At 45.3% G+C, this 16,436-nt stretch overlaps 1 protein-coding gene across 5 annotated transcripts in view; it reads right to left on the bottom strand.

Moving 5' to 3' along the window:
• Ubr3 (Ubr3 ubiquitin ligase) overlaps positions 1–16,436 on the bottom strand; it is an 82,358-nt gene that overhangs the window by 27,254 nt on the left and 38,668 nt on the right. For 2 of the 5 annotated variants that reach the window (XM_084594061.1, XM_084594063.1), the window contains 7 exons: positions 16,275–16,422; positions 14,472–14,570; positions 13,380–13,653; positions 11,591–11,863; positions 10,773–11,194; positions 2,160–2,515; positions 1,747–1,835 (listed from right to left, as the gene is read on the bottom strand). In XM_084594061.1, coding sequence (XP_084450187.1) covers positions 1,747–1,835; positions 2,160–2,515; positions 10,773–11,194; positions 11,591–11,863; positions 13,380–13,653; positions 14,472–14,570; positions 16,275–16,422 — 1,661 coding nt within the window. The remainder of the gene's footprint in view (positions 1–1,746; positions 1,836–2,159; positions 2,516–10,772; positions 11,195–11,590; positions 11,864–13,379; positions 13,654–14,471; positions 14,571–16,274; positions 16,423–16,436) is intronic. The other 3 variants (XM_084594062.1, XM_084594064.1, XM_084594065.1) reach the window with 2 other exon arrangements.

Genomic DNA, 16,436 nt, shown 5'->3' with positions numbered 1-16,436 from the left:
AAACCCTAAAATATCAAACAAAAGTAAATAAAATAGCATAAAAAAGAAACATACTACATACTAAAAAGAGTCAGAATTACAAAAAAGCCGCACAGCGATAATGCTTTTGCATTCTCCCTATGCAATTTCTGCAATGACCTCTAATTTTTTGCTTTATTTTGTTTTGTGCGCACTTAATTACAGTATCACAATGAACTATCTAAGACCAACTATAGTTGTACCGCGCTATAACGAACACGAATATAGTGAATTATCGGATAAAATGAACTAGAATCGAAATTTGTGTGGTCTATGGCTTATTTTTATGGAAGTTCTTTCAGTATAAAAAAAAAAATTTCAAAATTTAATGTTAGATTGGTTATAATGAAACAGTTTTTTGCATTAAAACGACAAAAAATGTGATAGGAGCCATAAAAACATCAGGAAATGCAATTTTTCAATCAATCGAATCACTCACTGCAGAAGTGTGTTTAAATCGCCTGCGCGTTCACTGCCACGTCATTTAGTGGCGGCAACAAAAACTACTGCCAACGGCTTATGGCTTTAGCGATCACACTTCGGCGCGCGATCTCAGAGGTCATGAACGGCCATGGCCAGACTCTAGCAGCGCCACCAAGTGTATCGCCTGTGCGTCCGCGTGTTGAGTCATCTAGCAGCAGCGACAAAAACTAGCACCAAAGGTCCATGGCCTCCGAGATTACACCTCCATGCGCAGTGATCTTGGAGGTCATGAACGACCATGGCCGAACTCGAACGTCGCCGCCGCCACTGCTCGAGTCCGACCATACAACGGCTGACAGGCATGACTGGCATGTCATCACCACTGCCTCGTCATGGCGTGAGCCCCTGCCGTGCCTCTGCCACTACGACCGATCCATGCGGACGTGCTAAGCTCCCCGAGTCCGTTGGCTCTGTTGCGCAAACTGTGCGCGGAGGCAACATCACTTCTTAGTATTCATTTTTACTCGCCAACAAATAATGAAAAGCAAGGTTTCTTGCTTATACCAAGCTTTTAATTAAAAAATTGTGTGTTTTCGCACCTTTATGTTGTCCATATTAGTGCGCAGTTTGTTTCGTTTTATTGGCAAACTTATTTACAGGAATTTGGGCGCACACTTTTATATCGAATATCGCATATAACGAACAAGTTTTCACGCCCCCTACTACTTCGTTGTAACGAGGTTAGACTGCAGCCTGAATTGGCACTCTCCATAATTATAGCAACCTGTGGTGTTCAGAATACACATGTCCAAGCTCCCCACGCAGTAAATATCAACCACTTAATTAAATCTCTAGTGCACGGTACCAAGCAGTGTATGAGGTTTGCACATCCCAATTTGCATCCAACAGAGCTATGCTTGGCACTTGCTGTTTCCAATTTGATTCATTTTTGGATAATTTAAGGGCTGATTTAATTTTAAAATCTCATAAGTTCCAACAAGCTCCACTGCTCATTGCACTAGCCTGAGCACATGTGCAGCTATGGTGACGCGCCCCATCAGTGGCTGCCGCAAATGCCAAGAGGCACGTCATGGGGAAGTGGAGCAAGTGAAGAAAGGACAGGCATGTGCAAAGGGTGCTGGTGGCATGCAAGCCCTGTGAGCCTCAACACAATGCTCTGTGATGACAGCAACGCAGCCATGTACTTTTGCGTTGCTTTGCCACGCCTTACAGATCCGCAGCAGTACACGAACAATTTTTGTCATTGATAGGTCACTTATGGGGGAGACGGGGGGGAGGCCTCACCAATCTCCATTGCCTTCTTGAGGAAAGACTTTTGTCGGTTGGCAAACTCGGCCATGAGCTTCACCTGCCTCTCCTTGGCTCGGCGTCGCCTGCAGCAAAGTTGCGGTTGGAAACATGTTAAGAATTTGCATGCTCAAACTGCAGGCCAGCAAAGCACCTGAAGAAATGGAAGGCTCCACTACACAGCCCGACATCCAAGATCAACAAAAAAGCATCACATTTGTTGCAGCTGTTTTGTACTGCCAAGATTTTTAAACCTATATAATTTCAAACAATTCAAGCAATAGCTAGAGCCCAGAGAGGGAGAGGGTGGCCTTAACAACCTGAAAGCAGACAAAGCAATAGTACCAGCTCCCAAACTTTGCAGTACCAGCAAGACAGATGAGCATGATGTGACAGTGAAGAGTCAATACCTCTCCTCACGGTCGCTGGCTTCTCGTGCTGCAGCTGATGTGCTTGGGACTGACGAGCTGCCCTCGCCATCGCTCGCCTGGGGTGGCCAGATCTGGCGGCGCTGCTCCTCGACTGGCGACTCCCGCTCAGCTGTGCGTGTCAGTCGCACCAGCTTGTCTAGCAGCAGGCCCACAAAGTGTGGGCCATCCCCCACCCGGTTCTGCTCCAGCTGATCGGGTGTAGGCCCAGCTTGCTCCTTGTCGGGCAGACGGTACGAGTCCAGTTGACCAGACAACTTGGAGTGCAGCTTGAGAAGCAGGGACACCAAGCTCTCATTCACTTCAGTCACTGATGGAGGCTCCAGTGGAGGTAGTGCCTGCACACGATGAGCACACGTCAACGAACTGCAACGCAGAGGCAAACTGCTTCGCATTCCAGGGATTACTATACAGTTAACTATACAGTTACCTATGTCAGAGCCAAAGCACAGAGGGTGACATACAGCAGAGCTCAGCTATCGGCACTACACTCTTCTCGAGCAGACGCGAACCTGTGAAGTGAACTGGCCTCGCAATTCCACCATGTTGAGAACAGAGGTAATACAGCATCGATGACATAGATGATTGATAACATGACTTTAGCAGCAACAACCATGATCTTCACCGCAGTTCGCATCATGCCTCTATGTCTGAGGTGGGGACAGATGGGGGAGGGGCCAAAACTGCTTGCCTCTTCCTTTCTCTTGGTCTGGCAGGCATCGAAGCCCCAAGAAATAAAGTCCCATCTCGACTCATGTTGCCAGAACTTTTTGTCATACCAGCTCTCAGCACGTCTCAATGGTCAGCGCTAGAGTCGCACGAATAACTGAGTGGAGATGATAGACATGCACTGTTCGTCCCATATTCTTTGCTGCACCCTGTTGTCCCAATTTCTTGCATTAGTGCAGAAGCAAAAGCTGTGGGGACTACAGTTTACCACAGAGTGGTGCTAATGGCACTAGAGCACGCAGCATGCTGTGTCAGTGCAAACCATCTTTGCTCACTGTCATCACTGTTTTATCATTATCAAACTTTTGCTTCGAAATACAAAATTTAAACTAACAAAGACCTAGCTATGGATACCAGTCAACACTGCAAACTTTGTTGCGACTAGGCGAACTTTCACGACACCTTTATCACACGGAGTTCACAAAAAATACACATACTTCAATGGGACCACTGTTGAGGAATGAGAAACTCCAAAATATCAAGGAATTCGGTGCACGGAGGTTCGGTACATACAGGTTTAGCACTCGGGCTGGTGCCCTGAGCACTAGAACTCAACCTGCTGCATAGTACTATCAAATGTAACTTGTGAGGTGTGTTAGGTGGACCTACTAGTGTACAAGGGCAGTAGCAAGCATCACCTTTCCTAGAAAATTCGAGCGGCCATTTTATTTATTTCAGACTTACTCTTCAAAATTTTAGTCCTATTCTGGTCCTTTCGATTCTCAGTGATAGCTTCTCTTGGCAATTGAGGGAAGCCTACAGGGCCGGAGCATCTGTAATCTTGTCATTTATCAGATATATGTAGTTTGTTCACAATGGAGCCCCTGGCTACCTGGTGTAACCTAAGAAATTTGTTGCAATCAAGAAAGCTGTTTTGTTCCTTGACTTTGAGTCTTAAAAGTTGTCAGTTGTGTTAGAAGTATGAATTAAATAATGGACATTAACCACACAGTATGCTTTAGAAGAAAACTAATAAACTGCAAATAGGAACTATGTCCTGCTGTGTAGGAAAACAGGGTGTCCTTCGGCTCTGCAGCTCCTGCTGTTGTGACCAGAAAAAGATGTTGCTAAGTGTAGTCTGGAATGGCAGTGACTGATCTCAGCAACTGCTGTAACTACTAGGTGTGCCAAACGAAATCCTTTGATACTAGTGCCAATGATTGGGCACACAAAAATGCAGTATAATCAAACTATGCACTAATTCAACACTGAAATTACACCTGTTAGGATCTGCACTCTGAACTTTTCCACAGCTCATGACACAATTTTCCACTGCACATACTACACTTCACCTAATCCCTAGGTTAGTCTGTTGATTTATCAATTTGAAATTTAATGACAACAATTTGGTCAAAACTCCATAATCAGACCTTTAACAATATCAATACAGTCTGTTTGAATGATGCAGAGTTTCGATTAAAAAGAGCCCTTCTAACGCACTTGTAAAAGTTTGCATGGATACACCAGGAGGCCAAATCAGGAGAGTTCAAAGTAATCAGAGAGTTTGCATCCCAAGTCTGGGTTGGCAGTCTAAGTGCTTGGGATGTGCTGGCTACTTGGTGCTACGCAACGCAAGAATGATGTGGGTTATCAGAGGCCGGCACAGTATTGAGCATAGTGCAGCAGGAGAAGCCGCGCAGCTTTCCCAAGAATAGGATATGCAGAGAATGGCTGGTTGGAATTTGTGCAAAAGGTTGTGCAGTAACGAGAGTCCACGTACAATTTTCGCCTTCCCACCTATTCTGAGCATTCCAATGGTGCTCAGCTGCCCATCTCATTCCACAGCATAAGCTGTTACCAACTCCACAAGCAGGTGCACCATGTATACTTCCGCCTGCCAAAGGCGATACGCATGCAACTCCCAACATCTAGCCATCTCTGCACCATGATAAGATTCAAAATTTTTCAAACACCACAAATATGACCAGAAAGAACATACAGCATGCGAGGCCCACACAAGGTGAGCTCTTTACACTGGGTGCATGAGCGAAGGTGCCCTGACTTTTCCACACCAGCAAGAAAGCTATGTCAGCACCATTAAGCCAAAGGCGTATGGAGGCTATGTAGTGGGGGCGTTTCCTGGCCAAAGGTATTAAATAGTTTTTACTTTTCTTTTCTTTCTTTGACAGTGCTATGCAGACGTTTCACGAGTGCTGCTGCACAGGGTAACCATTGTTACGCAAACATTCTAAACATTTAATTGTCCCTGTATAGTATGGCTATTCAATTCAATTTGTACTGTATTTTCACAATTCAAACGATTTGAGGACAGTCTGAACAGTGAAAGTATGATTTGCAAACCTCCTAAAAATTCAGAAATTCCTAATTTCTAATTGATCTAAACTGCCAGCAAAAGACTGCAAAAGCAGCAGTATCCTGCACTTGCCACAAAGACTTATCTTGATTCTTCCTCAAAAGAAAAACCTTCCAGTATGCAGTGAGACTGTGCGGTAATGCACTGCTGCCAATCGAGAGCTTTACCCGCCATGGTAATGCAGTGTTAGGGCGCTCAACTACTGCGCCCGAGGGTACAAAATCGAATCCTGGCCACCATGGCCATTTTTCGATGGAGGCGAAAAGCAAGGTGTTCGTGTGCTGTGTGATGTCTGTGCACGTTAAGGGGGGACATGGGTCTTAAAACTAACTTTATTATTTACTGCCCAAATGTGATGAAACCTCACAGAAATGTTCAGTTTTTTCTGCTGATTTCAAATATGCAAAAATTTCTCTTCTGGGGCAATTAGTTCTAAAGGTATTAGAGAATTATTGCTATTGTCTGCTCAAACAATAGAGGAAAAAATGCTCATTAGAAATTAATTTTTAATATACAGGTAGATACTATAAAGTATAAGGAATGCAATGTTGGAAGCACATTTTTTTATTTTCACTTGTAAAACTTTTATATCTTAACTTGAAATCCTTACACAGTTGCCATGCTTGTGAGTGCGAAGTTCAGTGGGCTGCTAAATCTCTATTATTAGCTCAATTACAAAACTGCTTCCAACATTGCACTCCTTACACTTTATAGTACCTATCTGTATATTAAAAATTAATTTCTGATGAGCATTTTTTTTCCTATTGTTTAAGCAGACAATACAATAATTTTCTAATACCTTTGGAACTAATTGCCCTAGAAGAGAAATGTTTGCATTTTTGAAATCAGTAGAAAAAACTGAACAATTCTGTGAGGTTTCATAAAATTTGGGTAATAAATAACAATACCAATTTTAAGACCCATGTCCCCCCTTGAAAGAACCCTAGGTAGTCCATATTTCCAAAGTCCTTCCACTACAAGTCTCTCATAGCCTAAGTCGCTTTGGAACGCTAAGTCCCATAAAAAAAAAAAAAAAAAAAAAACAGACCAAACCAACCAAGAGCCGTCGCTGCCGCATAGCGTATCAGTGAGTAGATCCATGATGCAGTCAACAACTGAATGTGAGCCTGACTGGCACTGGTCACCTCGTTTTAGATGACCATACTCACGCTCACATAAGCAACCCAGACTGTGGAGGCCAGTGCATGTAAGTGATCCACGTGCACTGCTACAATTGTTTTGCTGTTATCACTTAGATCATTTTGAAATTTCTTCAGCCCCTCAAAACTGTGCATCTTGCATCACAGCAGTATATATATCAAAAAAAAAAAAAAAAAAAAACAAATGACAAAAACATTGGGCTGAATGTGTGCACATACAGTGAAAGCTCGTTAATTCACAACTCGTTAATTCGAAATAGTCATCGTGGTCTGGTCCGCAGTGCATAGAAGTCTATGCGCGTAACAGCTCGTTAATTCACTCAAAAATTGGCGCCGCCACCCATAATTCGAACTGCGCGCCGCCAAGCGGCGCTGTTAAAAACCATCGTTGGAAGCTTTCACGGCAGAACGACAGATGGCACAACCATCGGGGCGCCGCTAGGGTGCTGGAGCAAGTACTAAACAGTCTTTCCTGCCGCGACTCCTTCGAGGAACGACGTTTTAGTGTTATCGACCACGGTTTCGTGTTGCATTTCGTGAGCCCTCGTTTTGCACGCCGCTTGTTGTGAGCTTGTGTCCGCGAGATGTGTTCGCGTGGGAAATACTGTGCCAAGACGGTGAAGGAGAAAGTGGCTATTTTACGCGAGGTGGATGAACGGAAGGCCAGCAAAGTGGAAATCGCGAAAAAGCACGGGATTCCACCAAGCACGTTGTCGACGTACGTCCGAAATAGGAAGGCCATTGAGGATGCCTATGAAGCCGAAGATTTCGCCAGCAACAGAAAAAGGCTTCGGTTAGCCAAGTATCCGGAAATTGAGACCGCTGTGATCACGTGGGTGAAAGAAATGAGAAGCGCTGACATTCCACTGAGCGGCCTAATTATCATGGCGAAGGCGGCCGATTTCGCCCTGCGCTTGAATGTGGAAGATTTTGTCGCCTCCGAAGGATGGTTTCACCGCTTTAGAGACAGACATAATCTTGTCTTCCGGGTGTTGTCTGGAGAAGCCAAAGAAGTGGATGCAGAAACTTGTGCCACGTGGCGAAGCGGTGCTCTGCAGCAGTACTTAGAAAGCTACTCGGCACATGATATATTCAATGCTGATGAGACGGCTTTGTTTTATAAGCTCCAGCCCGACAGAACAGTAACATTTAAAGGGGACAGCTGCGCTGGCGGCAAGCGAAGCAAAGAGCGGATTACTGTTCTGGTCGCCGCTAATATGACCGGGACGGAGAAGGTCCCTCTTTTTGTTGTCGGCAAGGCACATAAGCCTAGATGTTTCAAGAACATTAGGACGCTGCCGACGGAATACTCAGCCAACAGCAAGGCGTGGATGACGGGCGAATTGTTTAAAAAATGGCTCTTGAAATTCGATCGGAGGATGGAGCCAGGGAAGCGTCAAGTTCTCCTCATTGTGGATAACTGCTCGGCACACAAAGTCGACGCCGAGCTGAAAGCCACAAGGCTCGTCTTTTTGCCCGCCAACACGACTGCGGCCTTGCAGCCGATGGATCAGGGGGTGATCAGAAACATCAAATGTTTCTATAGGCGCCACATGATCGAGCGCATGACTTTGTGCACTGGAAACCAGAAGACCAGCACCATCACATTGCTCACAGCAATGCACATGTTGGTGCGTGCATGGGAGCAGGTCACGCCGTCCACAATTGCAAACTGCTTCCACCACTGTGGCTTTGCTGCCGGAAGTATGAAAGAAAGTGGCGACGATGGGAGTCCGGAGCCTCTGCCTGCGGCTGTGCGTGCTGTGCTGCAGGACGTCAGTTTTGATGATTACGTTGGAGTAGACAGCGATGCAGCAGTGTGCGGTGCCCTAAGTGATGAGGACATTGTCGCTGAAATTGTTGGGGAGCAGTCTGTCCCAGAAGAGGCAGAAGACGAGGACGACGACGAGGAGCAAGAGCCCGTGCGTCCATACGCGGCAGAATTTATGGGAGCGCTGAATGTCGCACGCCTTTTCTTCAGCTTTGAAGAGGGGGAAGAAGACTCCCTGCGTCGCATTCGCATGATAGAAGACCGAGTGAGTACGGTAGCCCTCAGAGAGAAGAACCAGAAGATGATAACAGACTTTTTTGCTAAATAAATGTTTTTCGTGCCCTCCGGGCATCAAACGCCTTCATTTTTGCTCACTTTCATTAGTTCGAATTTTGGTTAATTCGAACTGGCCTGGCGGCCCCGTGGAATTTGAATTAACGAGCTTTTACTGTACAAGAACACTGCATAAAATGTAGGACACGCGTGCTCGGGCAATATAACGGTGTGGTTGACTCTTCATGATTTGCAGTTAGTGACAATGCTTGGGTGTCTGAAGCCCATCCTGAGGTTTGCAGTCTGTAAAATTAATAAAATAGTGCGTAAAGTAAAACTGATATGCGAGAGCAAGGTGTGCCTTTGCAGTTAGTGACAATTCTTCAGTGTCTGAAGCCCATCACGAGGCTTGCAGTCTGTAAAATTGATAAAACAGTCCGTAAAGTAAAACTGATATGCGAGAGCAAAGCAGGCTACATGTTGTGAATGCTGCGTTTTGGGCAGCATTGCACCGCCAATGCTTTGTGCTCAGGCAGTGTGAGGGAGCATGGAAAGAATGGCCCTGCTAGTGTTGCTGCTCTTCTTTATGTTCTGCAAGCCATCTTGTTAAGTTTTGCCAGTGCCTTGCCTCACCACTAGCCGACTGCTAACACCACTCTCCTCCAGCAAAGCAGTAAACTCTCTCTTCCATTAACTTTTTTACTGACAGCTGTCATTCTCAAAATTGCAAACAAGGTATGACAGCATAAATCCTGCTTGCTTATTTAATGCCTGCTAGCCCTTAAAGGTAACAATTATGCTAATAACAGGTGAACATCTTTTTTTTGTATTATATCTGTTTCTTTTCGTAGTTGTGCTTTGTGGAGAAAGGCTATCTCTTTATCGCAAACTATCTGTGCAAATTTTCAAGTCGCTAAAAAATATTCGATATGCAACGAATTTTTATTATTTGTATTCACTTTGCATTCAAATGTATTCACTTTGCACGTGCAAGCCTCTTGTAATACGTAGTTGTTCACAGACAGGAGCTCAGTGCAATCTGGTGTTATACAAGAAAGGTTATTCTTATTACTACTTGACGCCGCTGCTTAAGATTACTAACGCGACACCTTGAATAATTGCATTGTTCAAACTTTCCACTGGACTAGCCACGGCATCATCCCCTTATCTCAGAACAATTTCAAGTAAGTCGACGGAGATTTTCAGTTTACATTACGTTTAGGCCAGTTTCATTAAAGTGCACCCCAGAAACAGTCATGAAGGGGGGGGGGTAAAGAAAGCTAGAATATTGACAAATGCTGGATCAGCCATCACTTTCCATAAAAATTTTCTATCCAGCTTGTGCAACACCAGAGATAATGGCGACTAAAAATGACCCTCTGCCTTTCTAATCAAACACCAAAAAGGACCATAAAAATTGAGGTCATGAGTAAGGCCAATGCTTCACCCATAAATACAGAACACTGTGCACTTACAACTGCCATGACGGCACTCATACTAGCTCGGTTCCTCACTTTCCAGCATTTGCCTACTTGCACGACTGCTGCATCTCTTCTCCGTCTATAACCTTTGCCATTACAGTCTCCTCACTGACACCGAGCTTCAACAAAAACTTTTGTAGACGTTTGCAGAGCTGGACTTCCAGTCTTACAACGGCATGATGTTTCAAAATATGGCACAAAAGTGGTAGTTTTTAAAAAATTACATAAATTGGTAGCTTGCTTTTGAGGTCCTGTAAGCGCTATGAACACCCAGTGTAATGCGAGTACTCAATGTAATGCTAGCATTTTACAGCCAACCTATAACACCATTTCCGAGGCCCTTTAGAGAAGCACCAACATGGAATTTCTGTCGTGTGCTCTTGAATGTGTAAGAGATCCGCAACATGAGTCCTCACATGAAATCTGCTCCTACACAGCAAGTGATCCATCGTTAAACCTTTTTCTTTTTCCCACACAGTTCAGATTACATTTTCAATATCTGCACTGTAGCAGTGATGACACGACTGGCGTAGAAGTCAAATAAGGCATACCAAAACCACTACATATAACTGCTGCTCACCTCTGCAACATTATTATGGATCCTGATGTGTAAGAATTGAGGCAACAATGAGAGTTTGAAACAGAACAAAATGACGTGAGGAGAGACAATTATCCACAAATTATTTAAAAATGCAGGCAAATTACAAATGGTAATATATGTCTACTTACACATCAATCACTGCAAGCAAAAAAAAACAGGCAACATAAAGTTTTACTGTTGCAGTTGCCTAAATAATCTGAACCCTGGACCATGACTATTCTACTTTGCAAGCCGAAAAAGACAAAGGGAATGCTAGGCTTCCCTACCTTGAAGACAGTGCTGCTCTCCAGCTCTTGGCAAGGCTTGCTACAGGGAAGCTGAGGCTGGCCACTGCCGCTGCTGCTCCCGGCAACCCTGTTTCGAAGGGCATGGTAGCGGAGCCGCCGGCTAAACTGGGCCAGGCCCCGCCCCAGAGGCACCAGGGCACCCACCGAACTGCTTCCAGCCGCACCAGTACTTGCCCCTCCAAAAGGAAAGAACGGGGAAGGCCAACGTGCCCGTGGTCCCGCTGATATCCTCATTGGAACAAGGGCCCCACTGGGGCCAGCTATGCCACCCTGAGACCTACCAACGCCGCGGCGGACAAGCGAATTGCTCGGCGCAGTGCCAGGTGCTGCTCCGGATGCTGTCGGGACTGCAGATGCCATAGACGGCACGAGGGCGCCACCAGCAGTGCCCTCACGTTGGTCTGCAAGATAGCAACGTCGCTGTTCAGTGATGCAGCAACGAGAAAGCAACGTGCAACCACAAGGCTTTCGTGAGGCTGGCCAAATGACACAGCATCACGGTACTATGTGGCCAAGGGAAGAAAACCTACACTACCCAAACTCGCTAATGCCAGATTTTGAGCCAATGAGTGTACAGCGAGACCAGATGCATTGTTGTAGTGAGTATGGAGAAAGGTCAGACAGCAATCATCGGCAAGATCTGCATTAAAATCAACTACTACTAATATTAAGTGCCTTGCCATCAGGCCCCCCCTTAACAGCAATGCAATTGCACCACTCTGACAAGCTTTCTTTATCAATTACCAAAAAGATTCTGATCCTTAAAGGGATAGTAAGGAGTGTGCGCTTGTCCTCACCAGCCACTGGTACCACGGCTGTACTGGTGCCGCCACTGGGCACTAGAGCAGTGCTAGTACTACTAGGGGCTGGCAGAGCTGGTGTTGCCGGGTGTGATGGGCCGGCCAAGGGTAGGTAGAAGGGTGGTGGTGGTGGTGGAGAGTAGAAAGCTGGCACAATGGTGCCAGCCTCAGGGTTTACAGGAACCAGTGCCCCTGCATCTGGTGCCGGTGCAGAGGAAGGAAGAGCTAGCTGCTGGCCCGACGGCGGCAGCTGGGGTGTGCTGGCACCTGCTGCAAAGATACACTCAATAGATGCACAGGCTGCGGGGATAAATGCAGCAACTACTGAAGGCAATGGCACGCCAGCAATGTAAATTCACTAACTGCAGCCTCCTCCGCTGAGGCTCACAACAAAAGCTCACTAATTCAAAAATCTGGCAGTCAATGCAGCCCGCGCGAGATTACTGCATCAAACAATCTCTAATTCACACCCTAAGAGTCACGCACCGGTGAACCTAAACAGGAAGGGAAGCCGTGTCTAGGAATGACCAGGCACAGCAAGTGACCGTTGTAACAGCCCTCAGTGAAGGCTGAACTGCATGTTGCAGATTTGCCCATGCACCTTCGACATGCGTGCAATGACGAGCCTTAACAAAAAAATGAACAGGCCCGTCTCCAAAAAATGTCCGTTTGCTTTTCTGAACTTTGCACCAGCTTACTGCGATGACAAAAGGTTTTATGGGCACCTTAGCCAGCCAAGCAAGCCCAACTGTGAGCCATTTCGCCACTTTGGAAGCTGATCGGTGCCACTGCATGTTTCCCTCACTTCCGGCTGCAAGATTCCTCAATTCTTTCATGGCATGAAAATCGCATGCTCAGCCTGTACTGCTCAGTGTTTGTACAGTGAAGCATGGTTGCACGTCCGATCCAGGCAACCAAGGGAGGAAGGGGGCTCTGCCATTCCCATATTGCGCCATGAAGGAGATGCCAGGGACATCAGGATTTTGCAGCAGTTCTGCTTAAATGCTCCCAACAGTGTGCGTGCAATAAGGTGTTGATATAAATGTGAAAAATGGTGATTGTTGCTCTGTCCTCATCTCAAACGCAGGCAACCACTGCCAATTCTTTCAAAAATATATATTTGCCACAATGCAAGCAGCTCCTGCAACTTTTCTTTTTTTTTTTTTACAATCAAATTAATGAACTGAAAAACAGATTAACCATAACTGGTATACAAGGTTTAATATTCCAATCCTGCACATGAGCTGATAGCTTTCAAATAGTTTCAACCTGCAAAGGGTTCTTTTAATGAGAACCAACATTTCACAGTGCATGAATGGTCCTCATTATTTCACCTTCATCAAAATGCAACCACTGTGCTTAAGTGTTGTGCTGTGTTGTGTTGGGTTTATGGTACGTAAGCAACTCAGGCCGTCATGTGCCAAGCACAAGGTCCATTGTAGGTAGGCTCCAGTCCCATGACTAGGCTTGCTTTAGGCTTGCTTCTCAAGCCTCAAAGGTGCCTTCAAAATATAGTTGCCAGGAATTCTGAAAATGCCTCTCTCACCTCTAGTGAGCATCCAGAGTTTCCACTCCTTTAGTGACCAGATTGCACTGCTCTCACACGAAAAGTTGCTTATGAATTCTTATATATATATTTTTGTACATACCAACGAAGCAGCCAATCAGACTGCCTGACAGCAGGGAATTCAACTGTGCACAAGTTACTGCTTTGCAACGGTTGTAAAAAGCGCAGCACTAGCATCTATGTCGAAATAAGCATGATAATGACAAGGATGACACTTACCAGTGCCTTCCGCAGGCACTGTGCCAGCAGTGAGCTCAGGAAAGCTGCCACTGCTCAATGAGAAACGAAAACTGAAGCCATCCTCGCCTTCCTCTAGCAAATCACTGGGCTCCTGGTCCACTTCCATGTCCTCAACACCCGATGGAACCAGTGCTGTGCCCGCTGGGAGCAACACCGTCTTGATTGTGCGCAGCATATTCTGCACTACACAGGTCTCTGGGAACCATTCCGAGAGACACAGGTCTGTCACCTCCGGCACCGACGTGAGCTCATCCTGGCGAGAAGCAACAGTACGTAATTAGATCCATTGGAAAGTGAGTAATGCCGCCATATTGGTCAGCCCCATGTACTTCCAACAGGACAGGTGGCTCTAACAAGCACTTTGATTCAGTGTGGGGGTTTCTTTCCTGGGCCCATGTTTCACAACAGGCTTTTCTTTTTATAATCCAGGAATGCATTTAATGGCTATATTGTTACCTCCTATTGTACGCCACATTTCCGTCCACCAAGACAAATTGTCAAGAACTGCACTAGCAACTATCACTGTAGTTATACAAATTGCTCGTGTGGTATTGCAGCGACTTAAAAATACCGTCAGATGAAGGTACACTCACTGTGAACAATATTATTTAATACATCCAACAATGACATCGCGACGACACAAGATTGTTAGTTTGGGACAGGTGATAGCGCATATGCCCTGACGACATGGTTGGCAACTTAATCGACAAGTTACGCCTTCTTGCATACGGAATGCACACCGCATTTTTGTTTTAATTGTGACAATGAATTGCGATACGCCTAGATTATTCCTGCAGTGGAATAATCTAGGCATAGCATGGATTACACCACCAATTTTGTTTTTCCTTCCTGGCTTTTATAACAGGCACATATAAATGTATTTCTCTACGTTTTCATAGCTTAATGCTTATTTGGGCCTAAAATGGTTATGTGAGTTAAGCGAGTGAAAAATGCTGCACAAGTAGCAGCCCACAGTGACACAAACAGAAGACTGCTTCCTTGGGAGTGCGGTGTAAGAACACGCAAAGCAGGCTTCCCTTCTCACGCAGGACTAGGAGAGGAGGCACTCACCTTTGGAGAGACCGAGTGTGGGTGAAACTGGAGAGCCATCTCTAGGAGGTAGACAGTCAGAGCTACCACCTGCTCTGGAACTTCCGGGTCCCTCAGTGACTGGTTAAGAAAGAAGTCACAAACGTAGCACATCGCCGAAAGTAGGTCAAGTGCAAAACATTTCTAGTGGGGAGTTCAGCGCCACCTGTCATTGCATGCAACTTGAAGTAGAGTAATCTAAAACCCCTTCGTTGCAAGGTAGAATCCAACTATATTCAATGTTTGCGCAAGGGGCAAGACTTTATCAAATGCAGGTTGAACTCAACCGTTACTTAAAAAGGCATCTTATGAAAATCAAGGTCTCTTCTGTAACGATCTCGAAACGTTCTTGCTTTTTTTTTTTTCTTCATCTCCTGAAGATGAAAAAGCAGAAATCACAACTGGGCTCTTTAATCTCTCTCTTATCTTGCTTCTCCCGCAGAACAGCCTTCACCAGCTTCAAGAACCACTGCACCACGTTGTCTTTCCATCCAATATTTCCAATATTTGGCTATACCAGATCTCTCTGCCATGAAAGAATATGTTATGCATGCTGCATATTTATTTTCTTTTTTTTTTGTTTTTACTTTCCTGTTTGGCTCAAGAGTATTCATGGATTCTGCCTTAAACAAGGAACGAACAAACTTGTCTGAAAAAAAAAAAAAAAAAAAAAAAAAACGCTTTCACATTAAGTCTATGAAAAACCACCCCCTGTGCTCACATTTTTTTTGCTTATCCGGCAATTCTTCATAACCAAGTTCACTTAAACAAAAAGTATACTATGCAGGTATGCAGAAATGTACTACAGGTGACATATTTTCTTTAGTTTAAGAGTTTGGTGAGCAATACGATTTGATTTGACACAAGCAATATCTAGAGACAGCAAATAATAAAGCAGTATAAAGCCACCAGCTGAGTTAAAATGACAATAAGAGAGGTTGAACTGGATACCCAGTAATGCACATTCCATGCCAGCAGCTTCGCAGTGACACTTGTCACGACTTCACAAAGTGTACAGTCAATGAAAAGAAAATAAAAAGTCTGGCAACTATGTGAGGCAAAAATAACAATGAAGGAAAACCAAAAGTTCAGCACTTCCAAATGTTCATTAGAGATGGAAATGGTACCCCCCCCAAGCAATGGGAACCCTGTAAACTACACAAGCATGAAACTGACCTGATCCCCAAAAAGTGCAACAGCCAGTTCTGAAGGCAGTGACATCAGCATTTACTCATTTCTGTACTTTGATGCAGCCATTTTCTGGTCAAGCAAGTTGAATCAATAACAGAAATGGCAGCTCCACCAAACTGTACATGTAGCAAAGCTCTGAGTGCTGTCAGTCAAAACCCGAACCGTGACAATGATGCCACAGTTAAGTATGTTCGCTTCAAACGCAACCTGTTGTGGCTTGTGTTCTAACATCAACGCAAGGAGTTATACAGGTTTCGGGAGGTCCCTCCTATGAGAACCCCCACAAGGTGCACTACCGACATTGATGTCAGAGCTATGTTGCCCTAAATACTTTTTTCTTTGGAAGGCAAGCACCATGAAATAACCGAAGTGAAAAAAAAAACAAAACAATGTGTCTAACACTGCATAGACCAGGCTGGCTCAGAAAAGTTGGCAAGAGTCTAACACTGCATAGACCAGGCTGGCTCAGAAAAGTTGGCAAGAGAATATAATTTTGCAAAAGCAGCAACGGCTGCCAACGACAGTAACAGTATGCTCAAGGTAATGGGGAGAAAAGGAGGGCACGTGAAGAGGAAAGTCCCATTCCCGACTGACCTTGTAGAGGATGACAAACAAGGCAGCCTGCATGGTCTTGCACTGAAGCAGCTGGCGAGGATCCAGCAGCTCAGGGTGCACGTTGCGGGGCATTCTGAAGGGGGGCCATGGTGTCGCACTCCCCTTCAAACGGCCAGATTGCCGCATGCTGAAAAACAATAC

The sequence above is a fragment of the Amblyomma maculatum genome, chromosome 2, assembly GCF_055883805.1.
Source record: "Amblyomma maculatum isolate TAMU_Amacu chromosome 2, ASM5588380v1, whole genome shotgun sequence".
NCBI classification, from domain to species: Eukaryota; Metazoa; Arthropoda; class Arachnida; order Ixodida; family Ixodidae; genus Amblyomma; species Amblyomma maculatum.
The sequence above is the reverse complement of the archived record's forward strand: the minus strand, read 5'-3'. Positions and strand labels throughout refer to the sequence as shown.